Genomic DNA, 27,134 nt, shown 5'->3' with positions numbered 1-27,134 from the left:
CTTCTTCTTCTTCTTCCCTGTTACTATGCTCTGTGGTCTGCGCTCACGCCAAATTCAACTGTAGTTCAAGTGTTGTACACGATATGCCAGCAGGCCATTAGATGCAGACTCGGATGGACTCGGATGGAATGTATGTGTTTGATATTTGACTTGAGCTGCAGCATACCATGTGGGTGGGTTGCAGACAAGTGTGTTTGAAACTGTTCTCTGTTTGCGAATCTCAGCAGATCTAATCAGTTTGTGGCGACAGAGATTGGAAGAAGACTTGGCTGCAGGAGAAAAGACAGTCAAAAAAGTGTTTGATCATGTTTGGTATGCACTCTGAAGGCACAGGTACCTGTGATCTTGCATCCCTTCAAAGGAATTTCTTCTGAAGACCAAATGCTTTCAGGGGGCAGAAGGGTCTCTATCATTTAACAGCACCGTATCCACAAGGAAAAACTGGTGCATCAATTAGTTTTTTTCCCCCCCTTGTGGGGTCGATTCTGCCATCTCATAACACTTCAACTGTGTTTAGATTCATGTGAATTTACTGCCCCTATGAAAACATACTGGTGGCAGAGAATTAGGAGCAGGTTTTTGAGTGACAGTTAATGTTTGAGGAAGGCAAGGTGTCGAGTAGTCATGTCTAGACCACAGCTAGAGTGCTTATGCATCCCGAATGCAGAATCAATCCCAAGGAGTTGAGCCTGGTGAGCAGTGTCACAGGTAATAAAATAGTTCACTTTGCTACAACTGGTCAGACTTGGGCCTGCTTTTGTTAGTAATTGTGAGAAATTTGTTTTCTTACCCACCTTTCTTGCAAATCTAATATTTTCCATTCACGTGTCAGGATACAGTATGCCTCAAATTTGTGTATTGTTACTACGCTCAAGGCCTCCAAAAAAAAGCCTGTTGTTTTGCAAATTTGTGCTGATTAAAATAAACTTACATGATCCGAACAAACAAAACAAAGACAAGCGAACAAAACTTTCCACACCTGGTGCCATAAACACAGCTAGACTGAAGAGTGTGTCGCAAAAAAAAAAGAAAAAAAAAAAGCACAAATATCGCTGCTACACCCCAGTGTGCAGACTAATCAGCAAACTTGTGTTGTGTCTGTATAGGCAGAGTGTGGCTAGAAATTTTACTGATGCATTAAAGTGCAACAGTAAAGCAAGGAGTGAGGCAGCGAGCAAGCGAACGGGTAAGACATGCTCAGCAACAAATGGAGGTGAGGTCAGATGAGGTAAGAGTTGGATAAATAAATATTCACAGACCAGACTACTGACGCACCACTTCTTGCATAAGTCCAAAAATCTGCCAGAAAAAAAAAAAAAGCTTCTACATGTGCGAGTCTCAATGAGAAATGAGGCCTGCGGTGAATTTTAATTCATCACAATCAGACGTGTCCGTTTCATTTCAAATGTACTAGAGACTGAAATAAGCAAGTGTAACGTAGCCTTACATTCACTTCCTCTATTTTTAGTGTGTGTGTATGTGTGTGCATGGGTGTGCGTGTCTGCTTCCGTATCACTGAGTAACCACACAGAAGCTATAATTCCCGTCACCTTCATGTTCATTATTGTCTGTGTAATTACCTGGAATGTGCCCCCTGCAGGTGTAGTAGAACTCGCGGCAGAAGTCCTGGCAGAGTCGTGGCAGGTCTGGCTCCCTGTGTGGCATCTTATCCATGTCCGAGGAGTGGAACAACACCTGGGCATTGGGGGAGCAGCGAGCACACTTGATCTCCTCCAGGAGACGTCCACATTCGGTGTTATTGGTGGAGAAAATCTGGAGACCACACGCAACAAGGGGCCAAATGCCTGATTAAAATTGTGGGCTGTTAACTTTTGCCCTTTACTTCACATTGCACGGGCAAGCCAACAAGTAGTTTGGGATTAGTTGAACATTTGGTGATATCAACATCATAAATTACACTGTAGAGTAGGGACAGTTTAGACTTTAAGGTCCATGTTTGAGATTTTTTTAAGGACTAGAACTACACAAAATGAGTAGATGCTTTCCAAATGAGTCCACATTATGTTTTAAGACTAACAAAAAAAGCTCTTTAAGGTTTTTACCTAACTTCTTAAGTGTTAGATATGCATGTGTGATTTGTAACAAAAAAAAGAGGGTGGTTTTAATTAAATGTTTGGATTGTTCCTATAATAAAAAACACATTTGCCAGATTGCACTTTCCAACTCTCCCCAGACTCTCTCCCATTTAACAGCCTTAAATTGGCCAATTCCACCCCAGGTATGACACAGAAAGTCACTGATGTAGATACAACAACACTTTCAGATAACAACTGTATGTTAACAACACCTTTCTCTCATTTAACATGCAGACAGAAAGGTACTCTTTTTTTGGCGACAAGGTGTGAAGCAGGGGCTTGGGTGTCATAAACCTAATTGTGACGGCCCATGACGTTTACCTTATACATGCCACATCCTGTGTTAATCAACACAATTTGAAGAGTTTATATGCGTTTAAGTTTTGGAAAGGTGATGTTAGGGTTTGGTCATGTGCTTGAATAGTTAATAAAGTGGTTTTGTTTTGGGGGTTTTTCATTGCATCATCTGAAGAAGAAGAGGAGGGAGACAAATAGTCACTTTGCACAGTGTGAAATTCTGCAGCATCTCTGCCACAATCTGCAATAGTGTGCCACCATTCACACTGCACGGGCCCCTCCAAATTCTCACTCTTTGCTAATTTTCCCACTAAAATATATTTCTTTGAAGAAAAGAAAACACAGCTTCTACAACATTTTCTATCCTTATCTAAATAGAATTGCAATCACATTTAACTCTCAGCCTTTTAAAGCACTCATTTAAAGTTAAACATTAAAGTCGGATCACCCTGTGTGTTTGGAGAAATAAACAACAAAATCTTCTCACTCGCTGCCTGCTTAACCAAGTTCACAAACTGTTAAAGTCAAATTACAACCCCCCTCCACATGTCTGACAGATCTCAGAGCATGAAATGGGTGAAGCCCAAATAAGAGCCTCAAAGCCTGACTCGGGGTCATTACGCAAAAAGTACACAAAGAGTTAATCCAAAAGAAATTAGCAGGATTATTTACATAACAAATTAGCTGTAATAAAACACAATGTAATCTGTTTTAGGTCAAGAGTGGTGCTGCTTGGGCAGTCAGGCAGGCAGGCAGGCAGGCTGGTAGTGCTTTGCTCTGTGTGAGGTCCATGTGTAAACACCAATTTAGAGATAGACAGGCACATCATTCCCACTCTGGTATCAACAAATTAGCAGTCTGTCGAAGTCAATTAGACCAGAGGACCCAAGGCCAACATAAGGATGCCTTACACTTCCCCCCTGACTGCAGAATAAACTGCAAATGAGGGGAAAGATTTTCCGTTTTAAAGAGTTATACAGAGTTGTAGTAACCCAACAGGTGGCAGAACCTCTGGCAAAAACCTGAAGAGTAAACCTGAAAAGTCTACTAACACATGCATTGAATCTGTCATCACATCGGCATTATGAGGGGTGAATTAAAGAGGGGAAAGAAATTCCAGATTATCGCAGCAGTTTCTATAATTAAACTCTGATGTGAATCCCATATATGTTCTATATTTTATCTAATCCTTGACATTCTCCTAAAAAAGGGAGCTCCAGGCTGGCTATGACCCTGCATGTATGGTGTGTTCCTCTGTCTCTGTGCCCTTTACACTCATGCCATGTAGTGTTGTGGGCATGCCTGCCCTCCTGCTCTAAATTGCCCATTGATTCTGTGTGCCATGGGCTGGCACAAAGTCCACAGAGAGTAGCATTTGTGTGCTCTCAGCCATGCCCTGTGTCCATATGTTGCTGGGATGGGCTCCAATGTTGCCATCATCCAAACCAGAACAAGTGGACCTTTGTTTGTTGTCTTTTGCTGAATCTCAGTGAGTATGTTCCTCAAAAGCAGGGAGAAAACAGCAATGAGGCTCAGCTGTGGCACTCGAGCCGAGGAGGGACACAGAAAGCAGGTCAAGAACTGAGTCATAATCAGAAACACAGAGCTGTAAAAGCGTAAGAAAATAAAAAATTGTAATTAACGTATTACCGGGGGGCTATTTCGGATGTTTACATTACATTTGACCAAAGCTGGCTTCACACCAAGCTGCCAATTCAATGTATAACTTCTTGTGGCAGAACAGCTGTTACAGGATTACTTCTTTCTATGATAGCATCTGTATAATGACTTCTTGCCAGCGAAATTGCAGGAACAAACATATTAACACACAAAGCCTACACTTTGAAAAGAGTACTTGTCATTAAATTGCAAAAAAATAAATCGGTGACTATTTGCAAACCTCATATGGTCCGAGACAGAGAAGGAGAGAGAGACGGGGAGAGAGAGCACTGATGTAGGCAACACTAAGCTTTAACAAAACACTTGTCCTCAGGGAATAGGTGTAAGTTGGTTGGCAGGGGGATATAGTGAAGGACACACACCCTCTCAAAGGCATTAACACTTGGACAGGGCTGATGACTGGAGGAGGGGGGGGGAGTGATGTTCTCCAGCTTCTCCCATTAGTGAAACCAACAAACACAATGGTGTTGTTGTTATTCTTTTGCCATAATCAGAAAGGGCTCCGTGTGTGGGCAGTGTAGTGGGGAGGAGGAGAAGTCGAGTTTGTCCTATTCAGTTTCTCTCCCCCCTCCTCTTATTTGCATGACTTGAGCAAATTAAATGATGCAATATGGCTTTTTTGTCGCAACACAAAGTGAGATACCACCCAGCCACTGAATGATTTGAGGAGTGGTTTACATGAGAATGGCCCGGTGAGGATCCAACGGAATCCGCTACAAGTTTCCCTTTCCCCCCCCCCCCCCCCTCTTTGCCTTCTTTTCCCCCTCTTTGCCCCCTCTTAAAGAACCTCAACAGCGGGCTTAAAACCTTAACTACATGCCCATTTTTAACACCTAACTCTTATCACTTCAGTCGCTGCTTTTACCGTAAGTTACGTAAAAGCAGCGATATCGTGAAACTTTTCCCCTCTCAATGTTAAAACAAGATCGGCAAACAAATTGAACCCCCCCCCTCCCAGAGACTGTTAAACAGACCGAGTATAAACAGTTCACTATCAGCTTCCAAGCTGCGGTTAAAAGGTCGGTGGTGGATTAAGTAATAAATTGCAACAGAGCTCCTACCTTCTTTCTAGCTAGTGCTCTCTTTGCTGACAGCGTAACGTTAGCTGGTTGCTGCGACTAAGTAACGTAAATCGGCGGGTGATTACCATGGTAACGCCGGAGCGCATTGGACACGCTGAATTTACAGTTGCGCTCGATTGTGTGAAGCACAATAACGAGAAAAATCATAATTTAACTGAGAAAAACTGGGAATTTTATTCATTTCCGACCAGGTGAGCACGAAAATAGAAAAAAATAAGAAAAGAGACAGGTAAACTCTAAGGGTAAAGAAAGGCAGGCAGACCCTATAGCTACCAGCACAATAAATTAATAGATTAGTGGCATTGTAAGAGATTAAAAACATAAACATTTTACAAAGGTGTCGCAGAGGTGATGGTTTAAAAAACATTTAGATTAAGCTATGGTAAGATCCTCCAGGCTACCACTACACGAACACGTTATGAGTCCCAGTTGAAGTGTTAAAATAGCACAATTTCTCGGAAGCAGCATTAAATGTAGCCTAGGGGATATTTCTCCTGACCATCCCCAAATTCAGCTGTCGGCAGTAAGAGGCTGAATGACAATACACACCGGCTGTAAATGCGTCCCTGGGGCACTTTGGCAGTAAAAAGAAACACAGTCCTTTAATTTAAAGTTTAAAAAAAAAAAAAAAAAAAAGCAACGTGGTGGATGGACATTAACCTACCCTGGCGTCCCTGCGGTGCAGGATCTGATAGGCGGCTCTCCTGGTGGGACAGCAGGACACACGAGGATACAACCTGTGGCAAACTTCTCCGCTGCTGCTGCCGTCAAGCAACACTTTTCGTTCCCTTTTCTTCAGCCGCTTGGGCAAGCTTCCGTCGTAACATCTTCTCCTCCTGGGGCTAATTTCTCCCCTCTCGCCGAATTTTGCGTCTCCGCATTCCCACACGTTGACCGCGATGGCCAGGACGAGCACAAATTGCAAATGCTTCATAGTTTTAAAATAAAAAAAGTCATAAAAAAATTAACAAAAAAAAAATGAAAATAGGACAAAAATGGGCCACCTCCTATTCAAAAACAGTGGGTCAAACCTTCAATACAATATATGTATGTATTTTTAAAAATTGGGGGGGCTATATTTCTCCACCTAGGAGGTAATTACTTCAAGAAAATGACAAATATGCTGTTTGCAAAAGCAGGTGTCTTTACATTTGATTCACTTCTGTTAAGAAATATGTTTTAAAAATAAATTATTGTTGCTTCTGGTCATGTAGTACAACTCGGAAATTGAAATAATAATAATAATAATAATAAAACACAATAATACAATTTATCCTGATGAACACCAAAAAGTCAAACCCCCCAAAAACACCATGAACTGCAAAAGAGCCGTGACGTCCCTTTCAGATGTAATTCCTTTTGAGCGCAGCAAGGCGGTTTGTGCATGCACGGAGTCACCAAAAAAAAGAAAAAAAGAAAAGAAAACACACACACTCTCACATACACACACACACACAGGCCTATAAGAAATAAAAGTTCTCTCTCACTAAAAGTCCTCAGAGCGCTCACATGTTTTCTCCTGCTCTTTCCTCCTTCTTTTTAACCAGCGCGCGAGAAGAGGAGCGAGCACAGTGACGTATGACTCCGCGGGTGCGCGCATGTGGCCAGTCGCGTCCACGTCGAGGAGGTAAACGTTTACCTGGAAGAGCGCACAGCATGGACCCAAGAGGGAGAGAGAGAGAGAGAGAGAGAGAGAGAGAGAGAGAGAGAGAGAGAGAGAGAGAGAGAGAGAGAGAGAGAGAGAGAGGGAGAGAGAGAGAGAGAAAAGAGAGGGAAAGAGAGAGAAAGCAGCACACAGTGGGAGTCTCCCTGTGGGGCTCAATCGATTGGAGAAAAAAGAAGAGAGAGAAGTGAAAGTTATGACTCAAATCTGCTGCATTCTTGAATTTATGATGTAAATATAATATAACAATTCATTATTTGATTGGTAACTGATAATAGATCAGGGGAACATTATACACCTTCACCTGAATTCAATAAATATATAAGATTTAGTTGTGGTTGTCTTGCATATCTACTCCACTTCCATTACATCACTTTTTACTCTAGCCTATCCTTATAATGCAGATCAACATTTGACATACAAATCATATTGCAGGCTTCACTTCAAATCTGTGCAATCAAAATATCAAACTCAGGTTTATTACCACTCAACACCAATACTCTTGTACATAATGTTACAATTAGTGCAATTGATGTATTATATTTTTTTAATAGTATTGTTTTTATTGCTTTTGTACTTACTATTTATTGTTCTGTATTCTTTTTTTATTGATGCTCTTCTATTTTTACTGTCCACTTTGCTGCTGCAATTATGTAAATTTCCCCATCGTGGGACTAATAAAGGAATATCTTATCTTAGGCTAATCATACAAAATATGATGCCTTCTATAGATTTACAGTATATAAGATGGTTAAAATAACTACACAAGATCATAATGCCTCTTACACAACCATGCATCAATAACGATAATACCATTATATAATAAATGGAATTGTGTTGCATGTTGAGTATAATTTAAGTACCTTAATTATATGAAAGAGTACGGTCTAGTCTAGTCCCGCTCTTTGTGAAAAGGGCCTTGAGATAACTTTTGTCATGATTTGATTTTTTGATCATACTTTTGTACATTTACTTACTTAATACTTAAATGTAAGACTATTACACTGTGATAATATATGCAAGAATGTAAGGAATCTACTTCCTACTTACTACAAAGTTGGAGTAAAAAAGTCTGTATATGTTAATCTATATGATTTTTTCTGTTCTTGACCTTGTAAGAGATACAACAGAAATGTCTTCAAGACACTGAAATTATGAAAATGTGTAATATTATGTTATATAAAAAGTGGTGTCATGGGTATTTGACTTTGTTTCTAAATATTGTCTAAAAGGTTTATTCTGGTAGCCGCAGAATGAAGAATTAGATGTGGAAAATCTACTATGATGTGAATCAATCACCATTACCCAATGCCTGGCAGCTTGTTGCCCTACAGTACACACTTTAAGGCATCTTAATTTGGCTAAAGTCTCCTGATAATACTGGACTAAAATGTGGGACAAATCCTTTCAATCCAGTCTTCTGCAAAATCACACGATAGTGATCCGAAAGGGAATGTCCATCCATGGTAATTACTGGGCAAACACACCACCACCACCACCACCTTTTTAGATACTCAGAGAATCTGAAATCAGTTACATTAGCGGCACCTGTTCTTACTTGGGGGTCTCCGGCACTCACCAGAGCCCCAGCTCAGCTTATCTACAGGAATCTGGAGCGGGTGGAATCCAGGAGGGGTTGGTTTGATTGTGGGCAATTATGGAAATGACTGTGTGTGCTATGAAGCCGTGGCAGACCCTGCCAGATCTGACCCCCCACCCTCTACATTCTTTACGTTACCCAACTGGAGACATTTCAGGACCAAGTATAGCCAAAGTGCTGCTGCAGTATTCTGGATGTAAAGGAGGTAAGGAACAGGACCATATGCAGAGAAAGAATCTGCCACCACCAACACTACAGCTACAAGCAGAGAAAAGGAATATAACTGCATTGTCGAACAGCGTGAAAACATGTGGGATGCAGCTGTGGAGCAGAGAAGAGTACATCTGCTGAGAGAGATAGACCATTAGAGAGAATCACAGTTCGACAGACCGCAGTTCTGAGCTGACACAGTCCTACTGAGGCACAGGCTCAGAGCGGACACACACACACACACACACACACACACAGACACACACACACACACACACATGCATACACATAAGTGAACAGCCATTTAAAGTGTCTTCTCTTGCAGAACTTGCTCTTCACATTATTAAAGACAAATTTAGTCTCTTAATTCTATAGTTTTATTACAATTATTGCATTATATTTTATGTGTGCAGGTGAATTCTGAAGCTGCTTTTGCTCTGATTTTGCTTATTAAGATACTGCTTTGCGTTTAAATATTGTTATAAGTGAAATATTAATATGCAATAACACACATGGTAATTCCCTGCAGAGATTTCACCTGCTTTGCCCTTTTATTTCTGCAGGGTCAGTGGGGAAATTCTCATGCACTCTGCATCTGACCCTCTGAGGATATCCCAGAGGATGATGGTTAGGTTTGTGTGTGACCACATAAGGATCAACAACATGAGTCTGGAGCTCTGTGAGCTCTCATTGCCGCCTCCGCTGTTTCCCAGACTGAGGAGATGTTGAAAGTTTACTCTGTTCTTTCTGTCCATTCTGTTTCTGCATTGTTTGCCTCATAACTCAGTATTGTAATCATGAACATACACAACAGGACTGATGACAGAACTCCATTTGTGATTTTTCAGTTTTTCCATTGCACCAGGCGAAACCACTACCTCACACCTCACAGTTCATAAGTCCACCTAAAGTTGTCTCCGACTGTTGTTAGAGGTGGCCAACACCTAGCTGTGGGTCCAGCAGGGTTCATCTGTGGAGCTGCAAGAAAAGTAACTTTTATATAACTCAGTGTTAATCAAAAGAACATAATGTCTTTTTCCAAATAGCTGTAAACATTAGAAGCAGTCTGTTTTCTATTGTTGAGATGTTGCTGTGATTTTTAAATGTTTGAATCAGAATTTCAATCTTTGTTTTTGTTGAAGTGATTGATCGTTTAGCCATGACAGCAGTATGTTTCTTACATAGCAATGTTGGTCTGTCAATCCACCACTTTGGTCCAGGATGAAATATCTCAACAATTACTGGATGGATTGCGATGAAATTTGGTACAGACATATATGGTCACAGAAAATGTATCCTAATGACTTTGATGATCCCCTGACTTTTCCTCAGGTGCCACCATGAGTTTCACATGTGTGGCTTTGAGTGAAATTCTTCAATAGCTATAAGATGGATTGCAGGGAAGTTTGGTCCTTTTTATGTTGTTCAATAATTAGATCATAATTTCAATATGTTCAAAACGTTGGTTACCTTAAGAGGCAGCTGTTGATCACAGCATCATAAGATTACATGAGAATTCATCTTGTTAGATGCCTGTGTCTGAACCGCTGGTGGTTTGGACCAATAAGAGTCCTATGAGGATCCTCACCTTATCTCATGATCTCATGAATCCAGCTGTCTCACAAGGTAAGGTAGTGATAGACAGATGGTTTATCCAATCACCTGCCAAACAGTTTCCAAGGATGACTTCTCAGATGGTTCTGGTCAGGTTAATACTTTTGGCTAATGAGCAAATACCTGACAAAACTAATTACATTAGCCTCAGGTGTAGTGATGGTTTAGTGCTAATTAGCAAGTGTTAGCATGATAACAATCTAAACAAATATGTTGAATATGGTAAACATTATACTTGCTTAATACCAGCAGTCATTGTGCATATTATTAGCATGTTGCCTCACACAGCCTTACAGACATGCTAGTATTGCTGTAGGCTTTTAGTCCTGTTAAGAATTTGACACGAACATTTTGTAAACTTACATAGGAAAGGATCAGGAAGGTATTATCTGACAGTATAGTATGGCTGCAGTATATTCCACTCTACCATACAAATTGTAGCAATTACAGTGAATACAGTGTGTATGCATGCAATGTGGCATTGCTGGGTCATAGCCAGATCAAGTCCAAATTCTTCTAACACTCCCGCTCTGCATCGCTGAACTCACATTTCATTATTCCATTTTTCTCAACTCCACCACTAACATGAAATCATTAATGTCAGCCCACTGCTAACAGCCATTCAACCATGAGTGTACTTTTCTTTCATGGCATCCATCCCTCACCTTGCAGCACACAGCAGCATTGTGTTACTCTCACACCTTCTTTAATGGCCCAGCTTTGGCAATTGTACGCCCCAAGGCATACAGAGCTCGGAAAGTGTTCACAATGTCATTAATAGTCCTGACAACAGCTTAATGAGCCTCTGCCATCTGTTTATGAAATCTTTGGGGAAAAGTGAGAGAGAAACAAGAAAATCAGATCCAGTAGCGATTTCCAGCTGTGTGAACGCGCCTGATTTCCACTTGAACAGATCTAAACACATGAGGACATTTTAAGTGTAGTGACTTACGCAGCGTCATCTACAGTGACTCAATGACGGAGCCTCGGCTGTCTGCCCAGTATCAACAGCCTCTAAATCACTGGCTTCAACCATCGGACCACACTACATCACCTTTTGCTTCCTTGCCCCTCCTTCCTCTGTACCACCCTGGAGTGTCCTTAGGCCTTGTTTGGATACACATGGCATGAGTAACTGAAGCCACCCAGGGCTCCCTGGCGCAGTGGCACGAGACACATACCAGGTTGCACAAGTTGAGAAGGCGAACTTTTCTGCAACTGTTTACGTGATACTCAATGCCTGATGTATACAAATACACACAAATACAATTACATAGCTCCAGGGAGATAAATACAGCAGCACTGACTTGCACTGCTCCTTACAGGAAATGTAAGAAACTGATCAGTTATTTGCTTCACAGAGATGCCTGCCCAGATGTTTTGTACTCAGGGAGAATAGAGGTGGTCATTCTACCTTTCAAGGGTCTCAAATCTCTCACTTCACTTTGATGGGTTTTTTTTTCTAATCTTGAAGCAGAGAGACGGCAAGGATTGAAGTGACCGTAGTAAGGTCCTGTTAGTACTTGGCTAATTGCCTCTGTAGTCTAGCTTTGAAAGGGGCTATTTCCATGTTCTCCCTGTTTCAGTTTCTTTGGTCCTCTCTGAACCCTTTAATAGAGAATAGCACAATCCCCAAAGGCAAGTAAGAGGTTAATGTGCAGATTGATGACTCTTTGTGGTCAGTTGTTTGTAAATGATTCCATCGGGGTTAAACAGATCCCAAAGTAGTACCATGTTAGGCACTGTACATATGTGTGCAAATTGCAGATTCATTACAGTCAAGAATCACTGAGCTGCAAATGAATTTGGTTGGATGGGATGGGGCAGCGGGCGGGTGGTGGTAAGTGTAGTCTGGTGTGGGCAGCAATGATGGTGGTCCCTGACTCTCGATGCTCTCCCTTCTTTCCCTCCCTTTACTCCCTCATTCCCAGTACCCCGCCGTCCTCATCCCATCTGTTCCTGCTTGGCCTCTCAGGCTCTCCATCAGGTAGGCTTGAGCTATTGAGTGCTCCTCTCGTCTCATGGCATCTGATTAAGCCAGGCAGAGGAGTGTGTGTGTGTGCGCGCACATGTGCACCTGCAAGACTATGTTTTGTTTTTTTTAAATGCACTGTCTAAAACTTATGATAAATGAGGGCCACACAGTGTCATTAGCTGGGTATCAGTTTTTCTTTTTAGTGTTTACATTGTCTTGATCCACTTGCCTTTGGGCAGATCAGATGAAGTCAAGTTGAAAAATATTGAGTGTAAAGAGTGCGTGCTGTACTGTTATTCTTTCAAATACAGAAAGGTAAGAAGATCAGGTGATTTCAAAAAATGCCATTTTAATGCTGTTTTTCCTGTTTCAGATCTCCTCGTTAATACTTTATTTTGGAACTGTTTATAATCTAAGCAGTGTCACTCCCTTTATAAACAGTTTGTGCCTTTATTAAGAGCCACACTAGTACGTTTATGCTCCAGATTCTTGTCAGCCTGGGGAATGTGGAAGGCATCAATTCTCACTCTTAATTTGAACATACCATCTGAGAAGACTTGCCCGCAGTGTTGCTTTACTGCCATGTTCTGTATGTTGAACTTTTATCATTCAAACAAAAAGGCAAGCAGACACACCGGACCGATTAATCAGTTCCACCCTTATTTAGATTAAGCAAACGGAAAGTATTTTACTTCCATTATTTTGAAAAAGCAGCTCCGAAGGTGGTCCTCAGCATGAATTTGGATTGGTAATTGGTTTCATAGGGTAGCACTGTACAACTTCTCTCAAAAGTGGACATTATATGGTTTTCCTGGGACTTGTGGTCAATTGTAAAATCCCAGTTTACACAGTCTCTTTGCGTTGAGATCGTTTTACACCAAAAAAGGAAAGAAACAAATGGAACAGATGCTCCCATGAAGGCACTTAGGTGTGGTGTGGAATCAGTTTGAGATTTTTCCCTTTCATCCTCCCGTACAAAGGTCACTGTTTGGGAACCCACTGTGTTTTATTGTCCCAAGGAATTGTTTGAGGTCTCATTTCAGAGTAATATTTCCTCATCTGGCCCTTGTTCTTTTATATCAAAAAGCCGAAGTGAAAACTTCCCCTTTGTCTGGGATCTGATTACCAACCATGAGTCATTTTTATAATGTGCCAGCCTCTCCTGTCAAGATGTTTTTGTTCTAATCCCTTTCAGTTAGTCCAAGGTACGTCTGCTAGAAAACACTGGCCAGTTATTACAGTATACGTTTTCATATTGCCTCCGTAAATGTAATTCAAACTGTGGTGCCCTTTGTACTTTTGGTTCATACTAGCCATGGAAGGTATTTGGTGGTAGCTTTGATCCAACAGCCTAAAAATGATAATAAACCAGATTTGCTACTGCTTTGGTTAGCCTCACTTGCTCTAAACCCAGTGTGACATCAACTTGTTTCACTTTTTATGTCCAGGTGTATTTCTACCCTGTCTCTGTTATTATTCTTTATGTATCACCTAACATTTTAATAGCTACAAAGGCTCACTCAGAATTGGTCATGCACAACTGGGTGTTAGTCAGATGTGTTTTGCCTCCTCGTGGCCTTAAGGTTTTCATTAGCAGCAGAGTGAGTGTTGTGTCAGAAGGTGGTCTCCATGTTGGCTCTGCTGACTGCAGGTTTGAGTCAGTCAAAACATTTACATGCAAACAGGTTACTGAGAGAATTCTGGCTGAAGAGAGAAGTAAAGAAATGGATTTTAATACATTGAAATAATATATTATCTCTGTTTACATGCAAATAGCCAGTAATCCGATTTAACTCCTAACTACTTAATTTGGGGTTCACTGTCTTGATCAATCTACACCTGATCTACAGCCCTGCTTTTTGTGCAAGTGTGTCTGAATTTCACAAGTGGTTTAAGGGTCAGCTGTGGAAATCGACTTATTCCATCTGTTTCAGTTTCAGATGGATTTTGGATTTAATTATTTTGGATGCAAGGATGCACCACTACAAACAGCACAACAGCTGAAATCTTCATCATACACACGCATGCATGTAAAATACACATTAGTAACCCAATTAAGTAGCTAAAAAAAAATCTGGTTTCTCAAGTGAAACTTCAAGTGTTTGTTTTTCTTTCTTGTGTTTCTGTTTTGGTTCTCTTAACCTAATAAAAAAATTCTTAATAACTTTACAAAAATTAAGGTAATGCAAAAATGTCACCATAACCCAGTTGCCAAAGTGCATGTAAACGGGCTGAGTGTGATTGAGCAGTTGTGTCCCAGGCCTCAGACCTCTCTCAGCAGGGTTCATCTCAGACGATAGGGTCACTGCACTGTCTGCCACTGTATGTCCCCCTCCCTCTCCTCAAACACTCCATCACATTGACACTTGGATCGACAGGCTGTCTGCACATAAACGTACAGATGTCCTCCATACATGTGCACAGACCCAGTCGCACAACAACACACAACATGCACAGTTGCAGGCCTATTACCAATAAACACTTGAAAACATAAACACTTCTTCATTATCTTCATACTCCCCTTGCTGCCATTTAAAGCAGACAACAACTTAAGGAGAGTCAGTGACCATAAACACAGGCTACATGTTTGTACTTTCTTGTGGGAAAGATCATTTTGTAAATAATTTAAGAAACAAAGGATAAATCAGAACAGCGCAATCCCAAGTTTATCTTCGGCTAATTGCAAAGACACAGAACAGAACTTTTTTTGGGTGCAATCCCCACTCTGCTACATTCCAGATGCTGATAGCAGTATTGGACCACCAAGGACTTAAAGTATACTTACATGACTTGAGATGTACAAAGGCTCTGATAAAATGTTTCCCTCTGCTGCTTATCCATCCTCTCCATGTCAGAAAATCAGTGTTTTGTCTGCAAAGTGGCGTCTTTTATTCAACAAGTCTATAAGCAGGAGTTTGAATTATGTGCGTGTCCCTGGCCTGAAAAACTATGGGGATAACCATAATCAAAATTGAAAGAACAAAAACAAAACTTAGTATTAGTGTATTAGTGTCCCTTTTACTCCGAATAATCCACAGAACACACTGCCAGTAGTTTTAGAGGGGTTTCTTCAGTAGAGAGTTGCTGTAATTAATTTTCAGAAAGGTACACTGCGGTTGAATGAATGAAAACAGAAATAGAAAACATGATAAAAATTCATATTCAACACATATAAATACCCATTTACACACAACAAAAGGGTAAACAACATATATATTGTGTCAAACTTTCAGTTTAGACTCCCTACACTCCCTACACATACAGCCAAGATCAGTTACTTGCTGCGACCAGATGGGCAAAGAATAAGCGTCAAAGCCTTGTGCATTTGAGGTGTTAGAGTTTGTATTCATAAACTTCTGTGTGATCAAAACCACTTCAGGGATTCATCTTTGTAAACATGGGAGTGTGGAGCATTTTCCAGTCCATTTAAATTAGTCTCTTGGCTCAATTGGAGCATCAAAGAGATTCTTGTATGGATGCAGTGTAGGAGACTTGGGCTTAATGTCTTTGCCATAAGCCTCACTGGTGTATCAGGAATAAATGTGCAGACTATATATGACAGATTACTTTCTGCAAATATTTTTTTTTTTTTAAATAAAGAAATTCATGAGCATCACAAAAAAAATCGTTCAACTTCACTGCAATAAGGTGGATGTAAAAATCTCAGCCACTTATATCTCAAAACCTCAACAAATAGAATCAAAACTACCTGCAAGGCTTGACACCACTAGTGATAAAGGAGAAAATATGTCTCTTGTAATTGGGGTAAATGTACCCTTTCATATAGGTTAAAAAAAAAAAAATCTATCAAGAACAAATGCTCAACATAAATGTGAACAGCAGTGTTGTTAGCTGAATAGTGGCCTGCATGAGCAGGTGTTTGACGTTGACTCTCATAGATGTACAGTCTGGTAATACATTGTAAAATGCGAAGGTTTTATGCAGCCTTTGGCAGAGGAATATAAAGGAGGAAATGGGGTGGTTTGCCAACACTAGGCCGCAAGTGGAATCAGTATTCCTTTGACACAATGTCTTTGATTAGTAAGGTTGTTATGATTTTACAGGCCAAGACATAGAAGCCATATGGCATGTTTTTTATTAAGATGCTAAATTAACTGATACTTTATGTTCTTGTGGTGTATTTGGCCCACCAAAAGAGCTCAGTGAATTCTGATATCCAAGGGAGGATTGACCAAACTTGACAATGGCAGTGAGATAAACCAGCACTCAAATAAAGGAGAGATTTAAAACCAAATAGAGGCCAGATTGATCATAAATCATTTGTACACCAGTGCAACATTCAGATGCATTTCAACACTTTTCCTACCAGTCTTTCACAACCTGTGGCTTACATACAGTTTCAAGGAGAAGGAAACTGCCAAGTATCACTGCGTACTCCAAATATTTGTATGGTCAACTGGACAGTGCTGTTGCGGTTGGATCCCATCAGTGATGTTAAAACACTCTTGAACTCGCTTCAGGTTTTACACTGTGCTGTTCAAGTGTTTTGCATTTGTTTTCTTATACAATGAATACAATTTGGCAGTTATTCAAAGGACGAGACGTCATTTTGTAGTTTTCCCGTCCTAACTGAGCACTGAGCTGCAGGAACATTTGCCACACATTACATGCTTAACACTCAAATGGGCGAGTTTTATTTCTTCACAGAAATGTCAACAATGCTGTACATCTGTAAGGTCTGATTAGGCTGTGGATCCATCTAAATTACTCAGTAATTACTTTAACTGATACTGAAATTTTAAATTCAGACTGTAATGGAAAAATTAAGTTTCAGCAGTTTCACATTTCAGGACACTCCTTATCCCTCAACCTCACTGACGAATGAGTTTGCATCATTTAGTTATCAACATAATCTTGAGTCTTTATTCTATTGTCTTATTATTTATCCATGTTGTGAAGTTTTGACTTTAATACCTGTGTCAATTAAAGGTCTCCATGAGTCAATTTATGTAGAAGGGGATTCATTATATCGATGTGTGTGCAGTATTTATGTCTAGAGGGGAATGAATAGAGGTGAATAAAAGTCAGTGTCCACAGTTAAAAGGGTTGAAAGTTTTTTGTGTTTTTTTGTTTCACTCTGTTTCAGATCATATCCCAGTGCAGAAAGAAGCAGGCTAGAGTAGTAGTGATGGGGGGTGTGACATGCAGCAAAGGTCCTCTGGCTGGGATTCGAACCGGGGACCGCTGCATATGTGCACGCCATAAATGCACTTTATTATTATGATTATGATAAAGCTTTATTACTTCTCTTGGCAGTTGTAAAGTCAAATGCACCACTTGTATACTGTGATTTTGAAAGGTTTTTTATTTCAAACATTATCAAAGAGTTGCCCATTTACACATCCTGCAGACATGGAGCAACATTGGTTTGGCCACCTAATTGTTGTTTGTTTTGGTCTCCATCAACTCTTGAAGCATCTTTAGCTTCAATATTTGAACAAATAAATAAATAAATAAATAAATGTCATTTGGCGCTATGCAGGTAGTGTAAACTGTAGTTTTTGCCAGAAAAAAATCTGCCTTGAAAACATTGTGGGAAGTGACAGGAAACATTGAGATTGAAGTTGAAGGCTAAAATGCTGATATGATAGATGATTAAAAAACACTGAAGAGTCAGGTGATAATTCTTTGAGCATGTTGTTGTTATAATTAGAGTTATTAGTGCAACTTTAAATACACTCTTTGGAGGTTTTGTTTTGTGTACTTAAGGCCTAATATATATATACAATATGAGTCACATTTTTATGTTTTGAAATTCTTCTTCTCTCTTTTCCTGCATTTTTTAGTAACTGATATTACATTATTACCTGTGTACTTTTGTCAGGCATTTGCATCCTCATAAAGATTGCGTTAAAACTCCAGACACAAATAATTTGGGGACCTGCTCGTCACAACATTGCTTTACACTGCTAGTGATGGTTAAAACGGCAAGAAGGTACCAATTGTAAGGGATCATTAATCAGTTAATACCTTCAGTGAAATCCATACCCCAGTTTGCAAATGTGCCATATCAAACAACAGCTTTTGCCTTTCTTTTGTAGATGTTTGGGTTTTTTGTCTGTCACAAAGCCCCAAAAACCCCAAAATATTTTATTCGGTCTCACTTCAAATCTTGGGTTCACAAGGTTTTCTCCATGCAGCTAACTTGGCTACACAAACAGAACGGCATTATCTCCGGTGACCAAAATACTATTTGACAGTTTAGGTATCCACAGTCACAGTATACAAATCTCATTGTTCTAATACAGCTCAGTTACTGTAAGCTCTGTGTTGATTCAACACTGCTGTAGACCTCCAGTGTAGACAGAAATGTAACTTGAGAGTGAAACACAAACTTGAAATTATAAAAAATGGAGGGAAATCACTGCATTTATTGGAAATGGCGTAGTCTCTAAGATCAACAGGGAAATGCTGGACATCCTTAAATCACTGTGCCTGCAGTCTCATTAGCAACCAGGAGAGGAGAGGAAGCCATATTTTAGCAAATGTTTGCATACCCAAGTGTGACAACTTCCCCGCTGGCCAGCCAGAGAGGTGTCATGTGTTTGTACCTGTCTTTGTTGACTACTTTGCAACCAGCAATTTAGTATTTTATGATTGTAGTCACATGACTAAATCATTTTCCATCACAAAATCCAGTCTAAAGGATCTCCTTTAAGCCTTAAACTGGTTATGGATTTTAGATTTCCAGTTCAGTTAATTGTGAGCTTGTGCACAACTTTACTGTCAGCAAAATATCAAATCTCTGTCTGCTTTTCATGCTGCAATTTTTGCAAAGTTATGTGTAAACAGAGATAGATGTGCTGCAGCTGTGGAACTGTAAATGATTTCATAGGTGTGATTCCTATCAGCTGACCATTTTGTTCAGTTTAGCTATAAATTGAAATACTGTATTGATGTTCTAGATTTGCTTTGTTTTCATTCACTTTCTCTGCATTTGTGAGATGGTTATCCTGGCATTATTTTGTAGATAAAACATATTTAATGTCAAATTGTATTATAATAATATTTGGCATTTGCATTACCTTTTGCTAGTGACAACAGAAACAGACAGAACACAGCCTTTAGATATTATTCATAGCATTGACTTTATAGCTTTAAATGTATTGTAATATTTTCTTGTACTGTTGTGTCAGGATGATAGTCTTAACACAGTCGGGAACAAATTGACATTCCATGTTAAAAAAATATCACACAACGCTTTAAAGCCAAATACTATATTGACACATGGATACGTAAAGGTGGCAGTGCAGTACACAGATTATGCCAATGATAATTGTTTAGCAGGTTGTTTGGACTGGCTGTGTGTCACAGTGTGGAGTCCTGGCTAAATATTTACTGGGTAGTGATGGTGGGGGGGTTAGAAGGGTATACTTGGCCGAGCTTGTGTCTCTGGTTCAGGAGCAAGGAGACAGAAGGGGGTAGGATGGTGAAGTCATCGCCACCGACTGATGTCGTTAGCGAGCCAGTGACGTTCACTCCTGACCCTTTTACCATTTAGGGGGCTCTGGACTGATATGAGTGTTATTGACCCAGAGGCCATGCGTGGCATGTTTGGGGTCTGCAGAATATATCCCAAGCTTTAACCTATACAACAGAGCCAATTATAGCTGCTAAAGGCCAAACAATACAATCCATCAGTCAGGTTTCTTGGGTAAACAGGAATGGGCGGCCCATGTCGGGGTGTAAACTCCAAATCCCAGAGAAGCTAAGGGTCAGTGGAGCTGTTTGATTGTCTAATTGGGGGTAGGACTCTGTGTGAGTGTGTGTCTGAGAAAAAGAGAGAATGAGAGATAAAAAGAGAGAGTACGGCAGACTGTGCATGTGTGCGTGCGTGTGTGTGTCTGTGTGTGTGTGCATCACTGCTCAAACACTATGGGTCTACAGGCACCGAAACACCTAATGAATGTGTGTTTGTTCTTCAGACCCCACACACCTCTGTTTATTTGAACATGGGATAGTGTTCCTGAGCTGTTTTATCCTCCCTGTGTTTGCCACTTAACACGTGCACCGCAGGATTGGCCTGTGCAGCAGTGTGCACCAGAAAAGAGGAAGATATCAGTCATCCTGACAATAATGATAGACAAACAAACTTTATCTTGTAGTTTGTGGACACAGTGTTCCTCTTCATTATTGTTCAGTCTTCATTATGAGACAGGGTGATAATCCAAACAGCTTCAGTGTAGACGGTGCCAAAGGCAATGGGCCAACGGAAGATTGGCGGTCGGTTTAGTGTCAATGATGTGGTGATGTGGGTCAGGGATAGCAGCAGCAGCGGTCATTGCACAGTGGCTAAGAGCCCAGCCAGACCACCGGGGAGGAGGCCTTCACCTCCTTCCTCAGCCATCAATCACTCACATACACATAAGCAAAGATAGATACAAGCAAACACAACCAGACGCTCATCCCTGCACCTCACCATTACTGTACTATATGTATAATTTACACTTGCTCTCTCAGACAAAATGACCTACAATGAGCAGATTACTGTATGCTGTATATTATTCATGCCAGGTTTTTGGTTCCCAAGCATTGATTGATGCAGCATGTGTTGTTATTAAGTGACCAATGTGTATTTTAGTAAAAATGTTCTCTCCATTTTGTTCAGGTGAACAGTCCCTCAAAATCTTTCCCAGAATGAACCCTAACCTATGCTTTAAAAAATTGTTTTTACAATGTGTCATCAGACCACATCTGAAGGCAAAAGTGTTGTTCTGAACGGTTAGGTTGAAAAGCATTCCACAGCAGAGAGGGGTGAAATGCAGTAATCATTAAAATGAGGATAACAATCACAGTTTCAGACAGTTTCTGCTCAAAAGCAATCATGGAGTTGCACTCATTTGTTCACATGACAATAGAGAAGTAATTATATGAAGAATCAAAAACGTTTGGACTCATGCACTCACTGTGTGAAGAGAGCATGATTGTCAGATCTGTTTCAAAAAAGTTACAAAAATGGTCAGAGGCCAGTTACAGAAGAATCATCTGACAAGCATTTCAAATAAAGCATACTGACACCTTAAACATCCAAAGTCAAACAAGGCCTTAATAATGACTGACCTGCAGTTTTACACTCACAGATAAGAAGCCATATGTAACCCTCAGGCAGCATTATGAAAACAGTTGGCCAAAGAAGGCTCTGTGAACGAACAATGTTTTCTAACAGACTAAAGCGTTTCAAATGCACCTTCAGTCTGAAAAGCAAGTGACCAAAAGTATCAATCCATTTCTAAAAATGTTAATATGCTGGACCATGGTGTATCATAAGCTGATCAGAGCAATTATCATATAATTTAGGTCATAATGGCTCCATAATCTTGAGTTGTTGTTGTTTCTGGTTTATTGAGAATGATCTAATACATTTACAGACCGCAGGGCGAGTACAAGAAAGTCCGGGACTTATTTCATCATTGTCCTTGATGTTTCATCTTTCCATAAGGATTCCCTCTGCACAAAACCTGCTCAGCATTATGTCAGTAATGGTGAAGTGTCTCTTTGACCTTTCGAACCTCAATGTGTCTTCGGTAGAGGCCTGCTACTCATCTGGTGTTAGCTGTTTCATGCTGCTATCATAACTGACAGTTACGAATGTTTATGGATATCTGCATGAAATTTACCTTGAAAGTGGTGATGAGAGGCGTGTCTGGAGGTGATAAAGAATTTCTGAAAGTTAGATATTTACAGCATGGCGTCTTGCATGGTAATTAATGATTAATTTGAGTTTTATGACAAAATTGTTTTTTTTAATTCATGATATAATCACAGAGACATTACATGCAAAGTCTTGTTTTTTGTTCTTAATCAACTTCACGCATTCACACACACAAATACGGATATGTGTGTAATATTACACGCTCACTCACACACACACACATACACACACATACACACACACACACAAACACACACACACACACACACACACACACAGGCTGCCCTGATGTAGCACCTCTTTAATTCACACCAGCAATTGCTATTCTTCGCTGGTGGTGTGATAGTATTCACTGAGAGTCGTTCCTCCTGAGTCTTTCAGTTGTCTAAAACACTCTACTTCAGCGCAAGGCCTTATTGCCCACCCAAAGAGGTTATAGGGATTCTCGACTGCCCTCTCTCTCCCTAAGTGGGTGGTCCTCTGGGGTATGGCTGAGGCACAGGTGGAGCATTGTAGGGGTGCTCACAAAAATAACCCCCCCTCACATCTCACCAATAACCCCTCTCCCCACCCGTTTTTGCCACGCCTGCTCCACGGAAAGGTGGACTAAATTTTGCAGAACCCTCCATTAGACCGTTACGGCACTAAACACTGAAGGTGAAATGTTGACATACACAAACCTGTGCGTTGGCCATGCTGGAAAAAGCTGAACAAATTAAACACTCTATACAATACGGCGTTCTCTGGCCCCCTCAGCAAATGAGAAACCATTTAATTGCAACTTATTCAATGGCTTTGAATGTGCCATAATAACAACATGCTTGTAAAATGTAATTCCTAATAAAAGTTTTTACCACAAAGGCCGTGTGCAACAAGCTTGTGTTATTCCAATTTTTTTTTTTTAAATACCCCCCCCCCTCCCCCTACTAAAAATATTCCCATGCTCTGGTTTTGTAAATAATTATAGTTCTGCTGAACGTGTTTTATAAAGTTTACATGGTAGGTTCAGTGCACCCTATCTGTTGTTTGGAACCCTGCAAGCCACCAGTAAGATGTTGACATATGGCAGCTCTGGTGTAGTGCACCAGGCATGGATTACTTGGGAGCATAATAAACAGGAGCATAAAGAGGGATCTGTGTAAAGGGGGTGCCCTGCAAGGGGTGACTCTCTTCGGACCTCCTTGTCTTAATATCAGTGAGTCCGTCTCTAGCCTCTGGGTAGGGATAGATGCTGGATGTAATCACACACACTCTCATCCTACACAATTTGACGTGTGTCAAATTGGTAGGGACTGCCAGCCACCTGCTCATATGTGTTAACAGAGTGATTTATTGTTTAATGTCTGGACTGGAGTGATGAAGATTGACAAAGCACACATGTCCTGATAACCTTACAAGCCCTGAAATGACAGGATATCAGCAATATATAGGCCAAATAATGAAAAACATGATTTCTTACCATGTCATGCAGTTGACACATAAACTCATAATAGAGACATATTTGTGCAGGAATACAGCAGGTGTTCTCTGGAGCGAAATTGCAATGCTACTCTGCACAAAGACTTGGCTGTGTGCTCCATCCACCTGCACTAAGGTAAAGAGATGCCAGAATTTCTGATTCAATGAACCATTTATTCAAGGTCGAGTAACATATAGGTCCACAAGCTTTCCAGCTGTACACCAATACAAAGTGCATTGGACAGAAAACATGAACAGCTTGTTAACTTTTTGTTAAGCTTCTTATAGCAGAAAAGCAGTTTGGATTGACGACTTTGGCAACATTGCCAAACACGCAGTGACAGGTACTTCAGACAATGACAGGAATGTCCAAGAACTTGCCAACTTCATGTGAGGCTAAATATCCATTATCAGAGTTCCTATCCTCTGACGTCTCACATAACTTCCTGCTCAGATCTTTGCGAGGGCCAGATGGTTACATTGGCCACTGGGGATAGCAAGAAGCCCAGAGAGACAGTTTTACAATGTGCAATTACGGGACAGATAAACTAAACGCTCAACAAAGCAAGGCATTTCCAGATCCCTGGCTTCTAGACTTTGATAAGGAACAAGCTGCATTCCTTGGTCAATTTACTGTCTTCAAAATTAAAATACCAGTGCTAATGAACACTGTTATTGTAGCTTGAATGGGAGATTTTTGTCGCAGTCTAATGAGGGCACAGCACTGTAGATATACAGTAAAGCATGCTTCACTGATCCAACTGTGGAACCATCAATGTGTGCTTAAAAAGCTTTGCAAAGCACTCAAAGCTGCCTGATTTGTTTTAGGCTTGGTCACATGCCAATTGATGCTAGAGGGGATAGAGTTTCTTAACCAATGAGCAGGGCACCACATATTGCTACACTCCGAGTTCAGCCAGTTTTGTTCCACATTAACATTTCACAGAGAGATCAGGCGCCTGCCCTCCGTGCTTTACCCCAGGGAGCAAGAATCCCCCACAAACTGACACTGATACAATCTCCAGGTAGTGGCTGCCTGCCTGAAAGCCAGAGGGTGTCTGAGGATATACTGTTTGTGTGTATGTGTGTCTATGTGTGTCTGTGTGTGTGTGTGTGTGTGTGTGTGTGTGTGTGTGTGTGTGTGTGTGTGTGTGTGTGTGTGTGTGTGTGTGTGTGTGTGTGTTTGTGTGTGTGTGTGTGTGTGTGTGTGTGTGTGTGTGTGTGTGTGTGTGTGTGTGTGTGTGTGTGTGTGTGTGTGTGTGTGTGTTTGACTTGAGGAGGTACCCAGCACCACTGGTGTGGTCACAGGGCCAAAGTTCACTCAGAAATGTGTGGCCTGGGGTTGAGAGGTGCTATGGCCTCCGTTAACGGTGAGGGTTAAGTTTCAACCTCCACCCTAACCCTATCCTCTTTCTCCAGGCTGCTCTGCCACTTACATTTCTCACCATGACACGCGTGACGACCCCCACCTTTTAGTCAGGTGACAGAGGCTTGATGGAGGTGAAGAAAGAACAGACCACAGAGTAGGACAACAGGGTGTTAAAAAAACAGCATTAGATAGCAGTGGTTTTAGGGGTTTACAGTTATCAATGTATTGAGTTTAAGTTGGACAAAGTCAGTACAAAATATCACAAAAAGATTGTTGGAAAGGTTTGCGAGTGACTTTTATGTGGGAGGGGACTGTTGATGGTGCAATGGTGTAAATGCATGGTGCACATATATAATGACTAGTTTCTACATTTACAGCAAACAGTGGTAAAACGCTACATTGTAAGAACAATAACCCAAATACTGTAATTTTGTTTGTACAATTATGTGGTTAAACTTTCCGTTTTATGCAACATTAAACTTCTACTTAAACTTCTACACATCATTTCACAAGGGTAGTACTATTTAATACCTTTTACCTAGCTACATTTACTTTATCTGACAGCCACTTTATTATTATTATTTTCCTACAATCCAAATAAATCTTCAGTTGTGACCAGCTACACCTTTACAATGCTGCATACATGTTAATGCACCATACATTATGTTTTGTGTAATATTTTCAGTGCATTTTGCTGCATTTTATATATTTTAACTACATTTTACTGACAATACTTTTAATAAAATATTTTGAATTTGGGACTTTTACTTGTAAAGGAGTAGTTACACATTTTAGTATTACTACCTTTAGTTAAACCTACAATGATTAATTTTTTTGTGACTTAGCGTAAGTGTAGCAAGCTGAAAACACAATACAAACATATATCACCTAATTTAGGTAGTATGGTGAACATTTGAGCATACAATTGCCTACAGTATTTACACATCAAGCAGACACAGAGCAACATTAGCATTCATTTGGAGTCATATTTCCTGGTGAATTTTAGTCTCTTTTTAGCTCTGTTTTGGCCTTCACCAACTCCTGAGGGAAAGATCTGGCTTAGCCTGTTGCGTTTGGAAAGGATGCTATGAGAGCGGTGAGAGTGAACCAAAATAGAGAGGTTGTTGTTCATAAAACCCAAACAATGAGCTGAAAATTCCTGTAAAACTCAAACAGAGCTGAGGAGAACCAAGTCGGTGATATTTCTCTGTGGGTTCGTCAATAGAAACAACTTTTTTCACATTACTGGCATTCATGTGATCCATTTTAATGTAAAAACATCGACTAAAGCAGCTATAATGAAATTATCTCAATATTTCTTCATCCACCACTAAAGCAAAGACATCCAGCGCTGTTCTTCTGGTGTACAAATTAACATTGAAAAGTGAAACTCTATTTGAAAATCCCAATGGAAGTTTAAATAATGATCTGTTCAAGTAATTTATTGTATTAATTGGTGCATCCTGCAAATACAGGCACACACACACACACACACACACACACACACGCACACACGCACGCGTGCACACACACACACACACACACATGCATACACACATTCTCAGCCGGTCCCGTTTAACTGTTCCCCAGACAGTATGTGATCCTCAGACAGGACAGTGCTTCCTCCTCTAGTAGTGAGGTCTTGTCTGAAGGATCAGTCTGGCGAGGTCATCCAGACAGAGAGAGGATCTCTTTCCTTTATGATGCTCCTGAGCCCGGCCAGAAAAATGTTGTGTTTTTTCAGTTCCGTCCAAACTGATGTTACTAGCAAATGTTGTTGACATCTTTTTCAGATTCTGCCTGTGCTATTTGTACCTCAGCTTAAGTTTTCCCTTCACTGTGTCCTGTTTCAATCTTTCCCTCTCTTGTCTGTTTATTTCCACCTTCCCTCTGTCTTTTCTGTTTTAGAAGATTTAGTCTTTTTTCCTGTTAATTGTAAACATTTTATAATCTCTTTGACATCATTTCCTACGCAATGTTCTTTCTCTTGTTTTTCGTGCCACTGCAGTTTTGCCTCCTCACTTCTCTCTGTCTCGCTCTCTCTGTCTCTGTCTCACTGCTGGTGTTTTTCTGAAAAATAACAAGGTCTGGGGCTGTGCGTGTGCATGTGTTCTACGCTGGCTGCATAGGCTGGATGGGCTGGCTGCACTGGGCTGGCTTCTTGTGTGGTCCCCCGGCAAACTTTATGATTTATTCAGCTAAAGGCAGAGGAGCACGACCCCCAGTGACCACAGAGAGAGAGCTGCACGTGGGTTTAATGATTTCACCACAAAAATGTCTGCTATGGCTGGGCCTGCATGGAACTCAGATCCCCCCCACCGGCTGAATGGTGGGGAAGGGGTGGGTGTGGGGGGTTTGAAAAGAGAGCTCGGCTGACCGGCCTGAGTCAATACAAACGCTTACCACTACACATCTAC

General features: G+C 40.7%; 1 protein-coding gene across 1 annotated transcript in view; it reads right to left on the bottom strand.

Moving 5' to 3' along the window:
* Nucleotides 1–6,677, bottom strand: part of hhip (hedgehog interacting protein) — a 35,916-nt gene extending 29,239 nt beyond the window's left edge. Inside the window, exons 1-2 of the mRNA XM_062432537.1 lie at nt 5,820–6,677; nt 1,581–1,773 (exon numbers count right to left, since the gene is read on the bottom strand). Of these exons, the coding sequence (XP_062288521.1) occupies nt 1,581–1,773; nt 5,820–6,089 (463 nt within the window). The 5' untranslated portion in view covers nt 6,090–6,677. The remainder of the gene's footprint in view (nt 1–1,580; nt 1,774–5,819) is intronic.
* Nucleotides 6,678–27,134: the final 20,457 nt, after the last annotated feature.

The sequence above is a fragment of the Scomber scombrus genome, chromosome 2 (genome assembly GCF_963691925.1).
Source record: "Scomber scombrus chromosome 2, fScoSco1.1, whole genome shotgun sequence".
In the NCBI taxonomy this organism is placed as follows: domain Eukaryota; kingdom Metazoa; phylum Chordata; class Actinopteri; order Scombriformes; family Scombridae; genus Scomber; species Scomber scombrus.
This window is presented reverse-complemented; position numbering and strand designations above follow the sequence as displayed.